General features: G+C 36.8%; 1 protein-coding gene across 1 annotated transcript; it reads left to right on the top strand.

Annotated features, from left to right (window-relative positions):
• Positions 1–6,490: 6,490 nt before the first annotated feature.
• Positions 6,491–7,426, top strand: LOC308634752 (olfactory receptor 52P1-like; the record flags this gene model as incomplete). The annotated part of the gene is made up of 1 exon (XM_081268819.1): positions 6,491–7,426. The coding sequence occupies one exon, from the start codon at positions 6,491–6,493 to the stop codon at positions 7,424–7,426; it is 936 nt and encodes a 311-aa protein (XP_081124945.1).
• Between the last annotated feature and the right edge of the window lie 2,203 nt (positions 7,427–9,629).

The following is a 9,629-nucleotide window of genomic DNA, read 5'->3' as shown; positions in this document are numbered from 1 at the left end:
AACAACAACAAAAAAGTACTATAACTTTTACTCTGGGAACTGCTTTTCAGGTCTTATTGCCCCTTGAATAAATGGCCCAAAGGGATCTCCTAATGAACTACTTCTTGTACCCGCCCTCTTGGTCTCCAAAGAGTCAGCTGTGCCCAGAATTCTTGGAAGATGAAATCATAGAGTTCAAAATTTCCCTTCTGTAGTGGGAGAGTTTCTGCCCACTATTCCAAGGAAACTTAAGTGTTCTGTTACAGCAAAGAAAGACAGGAGAACCAGTGTTGGCAGAAAGCTCCTCCACTCGTGCTTCCCAAGGTTAGCAAAAAAGAGAAATCACATTCTATTCTGGGATAGGCAGATCCAAGTTGTGACTTTCAAGTAAAAATGCTCTGGCTATCAGAAGCGAAGAAGTTGTTAAACAGAATATAGTAGATCATTTCCAGGTAAGTTCTGATTTAAATAATTAAAACCACTCCCCTGCATCCCCTTCTTCCCCTCATATTGTTTTCTCTCAATTTCCTATCTCTGTAGCCGCTACTTATTCCCTAGCTTCCCAGCAATTCTACTGTAGATACGTAAATGACTGTCTGCCTTCTGAAAGTTGAGCAAGGATACAAAAGTTTTAAGGAGTCAAGGAATTAAGTTCCAAGACCATAGGGCTTCAAAATAATGAAGAAAGAAGCAACAAACACTGGCACATGCATGTACTGTAAACCCAGCTGCTCAGGAGGCTGAGGAAGCAGGGGTGAAACTTGGAGGCCAGCCTGGGTCTCAGTGAGACCCTGTCTCAAAAAAAAAATGGCTGGGTTTGTAACTGAGTGGTAGAGTACCCTGGCTATGGCCAAAATAATAATAATAATAATAATAATAATAATAATAATAATAACTATTATTATTATTAATAATAATAGTACTAATGGGATGTTACAAATTATGGCAAGATGGAGTTAGTTTACAAATGCTGTCTCATAGACAGCAGTTAATAAACAGCAATTAAATGAGAGGAACTGCATAAAGAAAACACTTAGCCTAAGCACTTGACAACAGCAGTATGGAAACAGGCAAAGCCATGATGTGAGAGCCAGAGCAAGAGTGAAGAAAAGTTTGAGTAGAGGGATGAGGAAAACATCCTATTCCAAAGAAGATGACAGTCAAGGGTCTGTTTCTGACATTGTCCTCAGGACTCTCATTGACACAGCACGTTGAATTTCTCAATTTCTTCCATACACCTACATTTTCTGATAATGTATCTTTTTTGCTTCTTTCCTTTATCCAGAATGTTCTCCCCTACTTCGCATTTGAATAAATCTTGCTATTGTTTCAGGCTACAACAAACATTACTTCTTCAAAATTTTCTTTATCCCTGGGAAGGAAGAGTTTCTTCATACTCCATAAACTCCTTTATATCCCAACTTGTAGCATTTGTTAAACTGTGCTGTCACTACAGAAAGTTTGTCTCTGGAACAAAGAGTGATGAAGGAGGATAAGGAGCAATGGGACAAAAGAAGAAGGCAGAGAGAGTGAGGCGAACGCAGGGGCATGCACTGATTGGAATTTGGCTTGTGTGGGGCTGGCCCTTCTCAATGAGGCCACCCAGGAAAGCACTTTCAAGAATTTGCTGGGCTCTGATTCTGTGCTTTCTGATTGAATTGGAGGAACCCAGTTATCACAATTGTTAAAACTCTTTAGTGCTTCTTGTGTGCAGCCAGAACTGAGAATCACTTTTAGATTCCATGAAGTATAAAGGTGTTTGGAAACAAAGGTCATTTTAAAAAATGGTAAATGGTTTAGTATGGACAAAACATAAATTTAAGAAGCAATGGAATTTTCTCAGTCTAAGGTACAAAAAGGGAGTCTTGTGAAGTTTTCTGGGAACAGAAAAGCAAGGGCCAGCACTGTGATGCAGGCAAAGCTTTCTTTCAAGAAGAGTTAAATAGCCAATAACAAAGTGAGTCAGGGGAGAGTGACAGATGCTGAAACTGAAGGGGTGAGCTGAAGCCAGAAGCTGCCTTGCTCATCACGAGCATCACAGCATTCATGACAGAGTATATCAGAGGGCCTCATGCACCATGGTACAGGTCTGATTTCATTCCACTATAACAGGAAGCCACTGAAGGTTATGATGTCCTATTATTTGTATTTATATACATTAAAGATAATATGACTGCTGACAGGGAAACAAGCAGTGTGTAGGCAGAAAGATAAGCAGAAAGACCAGTGAGGAGTTGTAGCAGTAACCAAAAACGAAACTGAAGTGCACAATGTAAAGAATTTGGAAGGCATGGGTAATGAGAGCATTGAATATAATTAGGAGAATCCATAACTAAGTGACAAGACCATTGGTGATAAACTGGGGAATGGGCTTGATCAAATAATATTATGTCCATGAAAAAATATGCCATAATAAATACCGCTATTGTGTAAAATTATAATGCACCAATTAAAAAAAATAGGAAAGAACATGATGATAAACCTAACTGAGAACCTAGATTTTATTCAAATGGAAACAGGAAATAAGGATGTAAGATATGGTGAGATTAATTCTGAAACCATCTGAGGGGAAGATGGATGTCCAAACCTAACACATTCTTTTGTTCAAATCCAAATTATATAATTTTGTGGTACCTCCTATAAATAGGTTGTTGTGGCAAAGGGGACAGGGAGTGCTGTGTGTTGACAGTGGAGGAAGTGTACATTGGGGGATGAGTTTTGGCTTAACAAAAGCATAAGGAGATCTCTGAGTCTCCTGTAACTCCCATTGTGGACTGTGTTTATTTTGGGACACTATCAGTCTTGTTGAGAACATGACTTCTCTTGATGTTACAGAGGCTGACATCAATGTGTGGAATTAGAGCAATTTTGCCAGGAGATAATGTAACTTATAATTCTTTGTAATCCACAATTCAAGTTCTGACAATTTTATTTCTTTCAAAACTTGAAGTGTTTTATTTATTTATGCTAAGTGTTTTCTGCATATTCTTTATCTTTTTAAAAACAATCATACTTCATTATGGTTCACATTCTAGAATCTGAATTCACTCTTATTTATCACTCTTCTTGTTTTTATTCATTCTTCAGCTAAAAATCCCCTTGCTTTTTTTTATGTTTGTGACAAAACAAATGCTGCTGTCTGAGAGCATTTGTAAGTTAAATGTGAGATGGTAGCTATTATGAAAGGTAATGACTTTTGAAATCAATGTTATATGAAAAATAATTATTGGTATTTTAGAGCTCAATTCAGAATGACTAACTATAAATGGATGATTGGATCTATTGGAATTTTGCACTATTTTGTAGATATTAAAAAAGTCAGTACACTGATTTAGAGATAAGTAAAGAACAAGAGGACAGAAATCTTTATACCATAAAAAATAGATTATTGGCAGGGTGAGTTTGAAGGTTGGAAGGATGTGAGTGTGTTCAGGGATGGTGATAGACACTGAATTGTGAAATCACTTCATCTGCCTCAATATTTAACTGATCTAGAAGCAAGGCAGGAATGATGAAGTACAAAAGTATGATCTATAATTGCTCTGTTTCTTTAGTAGTGCCTTTCATGTCCCTGTTCACATTTTCATTCCCATTCTGTTCATGTGTGATTAGATTCAGAATCAATAAAGAAACTCATCAATACCCCATCAATTATTTTCGTAGCTAAATGCTTTGCCTTAACCTAATACAGATACTTTGTGAATGGAGATCAGCTTTAAGAAAGGGAAAGAATCTGGTAGCTCAGCCAAGTATGGTTGTGCACCCCTGTAATCTGAGTGACTTGGATGCTTGAGCAAGAGTGTTCCACGTTCAAGATCAGCCTCAGCAAATTAGTGAAGCTCTAAAAATTTGGTGAGACCCTGTATCAAAATAAAAAATAATAAGGGCTGAGGATTGACTCATAGGTTAAGCATCCTTGGGTTCAATCCTCATTCCCCCCACACACTCCCAAAAAAAGAATCTGGAAGTTTAAATTCTGTGTACTCCTATAGAAACCTCACCAAAGGTACTAAATTTATGAGTGCCAAATTTTAGTTGTCTGGAAGAGTAATATATAAAGAGTGCTCCTCACTGAGAGTTTTAGTTGGTAATAGGGAGTGAAGGTCATATCACTATTTAAAAAAAAGCAAGGGGATTTTTAGCTGAAGAATGAATAAAAACAAGAGGAGTGATAATTAAGAGTGAATTCAGATTCTAAAATGTGAACCATATTGAAGTATGATTGTTTTTAAAAAGACAAAGAATATGCATAATATACTTAGCATAAATAAATTTAATATTTATAATTCTACTACATGCATGTAATTTACAATGGTCCTGTGTGTGGTGCATTTTGTTTAAGTTAAACAGAAGTCATATTAATTGCACTACAGATAACCTGAAACAAATGGTTATGAAATTATAAGGTTTTAAAAGAGAAAATTAAATATCCCAGTATTGTCCCTACGTTTTATGGTAGTAATTATATTCTGGAATAATATTAATGAACTTAGTGATTCATGAAATTATGTCACCAAGTTATGAAAATGTCAGGGTATTCTTTACAGTGGCCTTCTCATATTACTAAGGAGATCCAAGCCACATGACTACATAAATGTTTTCATCTTCAGCACTTCTTCTTATGCAGTATAGGATATACAGGTCCTCTTTGGCAAACCTCATTTTGGATGTTACTTGCCTTCTCCAGAACCAACCATTCTTAGTGTCTTTTTGGGCACAAGTGAAGGTCCCTTCAAATTGCACCTTGAATCACTTTTATAAGGAGGATTATTTCCTTTATCTGTCCTTCAAAGTATTGGTGACAATATATTTTCATTTATCCAAGTAATGAGTTTCCTCTGTTATTGGTCCTTTTGTCCCATATTCTGCACTATACTATACCAGTAATCCCTGGAAACATTAGCTTCTTTCTAGAAGAACAGGTGTAATACCGATTTCCCTCATTTTGCCTATATACTAATACATACATACATCTTATAAGAATAAACAATCATCCTCATGACAGAGCAGCTAAAAGGATTTCTAAATATCATTTTAAATACCATTACCTTGTTTCCTAACATCTAGAGCCATAAGAATAGGCTACTAGCCATAAATCAAATTAAATATCAATGTCCTAATAATCATAGATACAGTGGACAATGTGTGAATGATGGAATACAGGTGTTTATCAGCAGAAAGCCTCCTTAATTTAATTACTGCTAATACTGCCGATACATCTCTACAAGGAGAGGAAATTCTACTTGGTATAAAAAGGGGTTGAATAAAAATGAGTACTCTTAAGTAGCCCAGTGGAAGAATAGTTTGATTAAAGATAATGCTTCATGATTGAAGGTAATACAATCTACACATGAAGTCCAGAAAAAGCAGAACCCAAAGAGATGCATAAAATAGGTCAAAATCTCAAAGGGCTGTCCAGTAAGTGCATTATGTTCTTCCTTTATTTCCTCAAGGATAAAAAATATTTCATCCTATCCTTACTCAGAATTTCAGAAAAAAAAAATGGAGTATAGGATTGCTGAACTGGGAGGGGTGAAAATAAAGGTCTGCTACATCATGTATTATGCAGAAAAGAATCCAAATCCCCATAGAGAATTCACTATGGGATAATAAAGGTATTGAGACATAGAACTGAAACCAGATTTTGGCTTTAAGAATTCCTACAATCTTCTCTGGCCCCCAATTCAGCAAGTCATTAGAATCATACATTACTGGTGGGACTGCAAATTGGTGCAGCCAATATGGAAAGCAGTATGAAGATTCCTTGGAAAACTGGGAATGGAACCACCATTTGACCCAGCTATCCTACTCCTCGGTTTATACTCAAAGGACTTAAAATCAGTATACTACAGGGACACAGCCACATCAATGTTTATAGCAGCACAATTCACAATAGCTAAACTGTGGAGCCAACTTAGATGCCCTTTACTAGATGAATGGATAAAAAAATGTGGCATATATACACAATGGAATTTTACTTAGCAATAAAAGAGAATAACATCATGGCATTTGCAGGTAAATTGATTGCATTGGAGAAGATAATGCTAAGTGAAGTTAGCCAATCTCAAAAACAAAAACAAAAACAAAAAACAAATGACGAATGTTTTCTCTGATATAAGGAGGCTGATTCATAGTAGGGTAGGGAGGGGAAGCATGGGAGGAATAGACGAACTCTAGATAGGGCAGCGGGGTGGGAGGGAAAGGGAAGGGGCAGGCATTTAGCAAGGATGGTGGAATGTGATGGACATCATTATCCAAAGTACGTATGAAGACAGGAATTGGTGTCAACATACTTTATATACAACCAGAGATATGAAAAAATTGTGCTGTATATGTGTAATAAGAATTGTCATGTGTTCCACTGTCATTTATTTTTAAAAAATTAATTAAAAAATTAGCAATGAAAATAAAGTTTAAAAAAGAATATAAACAAATAAAAACAACCTGCCATGCATATCTCATTGGCAGGTGTCTAAACTTTGTTTTAAACAATCACCAACAAGTTTCCATCATGCTACTCTTCAACCATTCCAGCTTCATGACCTTCACTCTGATGGGCATACCTGGCTTAGAGTCACAGCATTTGTGGCTATCTCTTCCTTTCTTCTCCATGTTTTTGGCTATCCTCATTGGCAACAGTGCTGTCCTCTTCCTCGTGATCACAGAGCCCACGCTTCACACACCAATGTACCTGTTCCTGGCCCTGCTGATGGTGACTGACCTCATATCTACTCTAACTCTGATGCCCAAGGTCCTGTGTCTCTTCTGGTTCAATGATAGAGACATAGCTTCCAGTGCCTGTTTTACCCAGATGTTCTTCATCCATGGAGCATCCGTAGTACGATCAGCCCTCCTTGTTGCAATGGCTTTTGACCGTTTTGTGGCTGTGTGTGAGCCATTACACTACAACACAATTCTGAGCCATTCTCTAGTTGGACGCCTGGGACTGCTGGCTGTAGCCAAGGGAGTGATTCTTATCCTGCCCATGCCTCTTCGACTTCAAAGGTTAACTTTCTGCCACAGGGTCATTCCTCACACATACTGTGACCACATGGCTGTGGTGAAAATGGCCTGTAGTCACACTAGACCCAATCGAATTTATGGACTCTTTGTGATCTTGCTCGTGGTAGGACTTGATCTGCTGCTTATTGGCTTCTCTTATGCCCTGATCCTGCAGGCTGTAGTACGCCTCAACTCTCGAGATGCCACCTTCAAAGCCCTCAACACCTGTTCAGCTCACCTCTTTGTCATCCTGGTCACTTATGTGCCTGCACTCTTTTCGTCTGTCACCCACCGTATTGGTCAAAATATCCCACCTCATGTCCATATTCTCCTCTCCAATCTCTACCTTCTGCTACCCTCAGTGCTCAACCCCATCATCTATGGTATGAAGATGAAGGAAATACGGGTCAAGATAACCAAATGCCTGTGCAGAGGATCCAAATAGGATGCAGGTCCAAAACTAATCCTGCTAGTAAATGAACAATTAGGACAACTGACATTGCTTTTGTCCAACCATCTAAGACTCCATTGTATTTCCAAATGAGTGGAAAGGATGGTCCATGGAAGTCTGCTTTCTTTCCTCCCTCCCTTTCTTCGTTTTCCTTCCTGGTGAAATACATATTCCAAAAGATTTTATTGAAAGGAAAAACATGTATCGGAATGCATAATTGAAAAGATTTCTGAGACTGGAAGTACATATTTAAAAGCATGTGTAATAAGGAAGCTACCTGTATCCGAAATGATATTCCTTTACTTGAAGTGATCTAGAGTGATGTGCATCATGCATAAAATCGAAACTTGTATTGTTGTGATGATGAATGCCTAACTGATATGTTGTTGTTTTTGATGTTGTTGTTATTATAGATTTATGATTATACATAGTAATTAGGTTTATCTTGACAAACTCATACCAGCATAGAAATTTATTTCTGCTCTTGTTCTCCCCTTTTCCCTCTGGTTCTCCCTCCCTTCTCTCCTTCTCCCTCCTCTACTCTATGACACTTCCTTTTACTTGTCGATTAATTGTTGACACGTTGTAAATCATTGTAATGCATGACATTTCTATTGACTTATTTAAATATATAGTTATCAACAGATCAATTGCACAATGTAAAATAGCAAATGCAAGATTAGATGGTTAAACAGAAACAATCCCTTTCTAAAAAAATGTTAAACAATATGAAAATACAATGCATAAAAAATGTTGAGAAAATTTATAATCACAGTTTTAATATAATTTAAATTCAAGCATGTGATTATTGAATTTAAAATTATGAAAAAAGATTCTACATAACCCAACTCCCTACAAATCTGTTATTGTTCTTGAAATTCTTAAAAGGGTAATGATATGAAGGATAAGTGTAATGTAACCACTCTATCCCTAGCCATGGCCCTTGACTAGTCCTAACTTACTATTCACTTCAGTGGACTGAACAAACTATGCATTCTGAGAATCTCTCTAATTATTGTGAAGAAAAAGGGCTTTCTGTATTGGATAGTCCTTGCTCTTGGAATTCACCTGGTCCTGCCTCGTATTTGGAGTTAGAAGATGCCTACAAACAGAATAAAAATAAAACCCTCCTATTACTTGTATAAAAGAAGAGAAAAAAACATTTACTCCAGCCAGTTCTGTTAATTTGCTCAGGAAAGAAATACCCCAAGTCATTCTTAACTAAGAAATTGTTTTTTTATGAAGTATATGTTAGGAAAACTTGGTATAGTGAGAAAAGTGACAGAGTCAGATCATGAAGTTATGGTGGCTTCTTCATGACTTTTTAGTTTTTCCTGTTGAAGTTTAGAGAATGGAGTGAGGATTTATGCCTGACACTGACTTTTGGCCACTAGAATAATCAGCGTGACACTGTTCAAAACAGAGAATAAGTTACTAGGTATTAACTTACTAATGGAAAATTATAGTATTAAAACTTTGGATGAACAGAAGAATATACTGGGTAATAAGAAATCCTAAGAAGAGTTCAGAGCAACAACTAAGGTTGGAGTATTTATTTTCTAGAACAGGAGTTAATAAAAGGGTCCAATTTTATATACCTCATCAGAAGAATCATCTTTTAAGGCAGTCCTTCTAGTTATGCTAGGTATTTTATAAATAATAGTTTATTAAATCATTCAACTATAATTCAACTTGTGTAATAGTATGTTTTGCATATTAAGTTATGAAGGTGTGAATTTTTATATACCCTTCCCATAGTAATACACACAATGTGTAGTTACATATGATTCAAATCCTGATCTATCTGATCATAGCTTCTTCCAACTTTGCTATGTCCATGTCACCTGTTTGGAGATAACCAGGAAAGGCATGGAGCAAGGTTAAGTGGAACACTTGGTAGGAGTGGCTTCAATCATAAAAATGTGGCAATAATTACATGAGTACCTCCAACCTAACATCACAAGTTAATTTAAGATATACTTTTGTATAAACAGTTACAAACTGTGTGGAGAATTGAAAACATCTTCCTTTACCAGTTACATTTAATGAGCTGCCCCACTTCCACCCAATCTCCACTCTTCTGAGACATATTGTATCCCTATAAGTTAGTTTGGATGGAGTGCATCACCCAGTCTCCATTGTCAGCTGGCTTCTGATTAGGTTTGCCAAAGAGAGCTATGTTAGTCTGGGTCCTCAA

This window comes from Spermophilus citellus (genome assembly GCF_964194105.1).
Source record: "Spermophilus citellus genome assembly, chromosome: 2".
NCBI lineage: Eukaryota > Metazoa > Chordata > Mammalia > Rodentia > Sciuridae > Spermophilus > Spermophilus citellus.
This window is presented reverse-complemented; position numbering and strand designations above follow the sequence as displayed.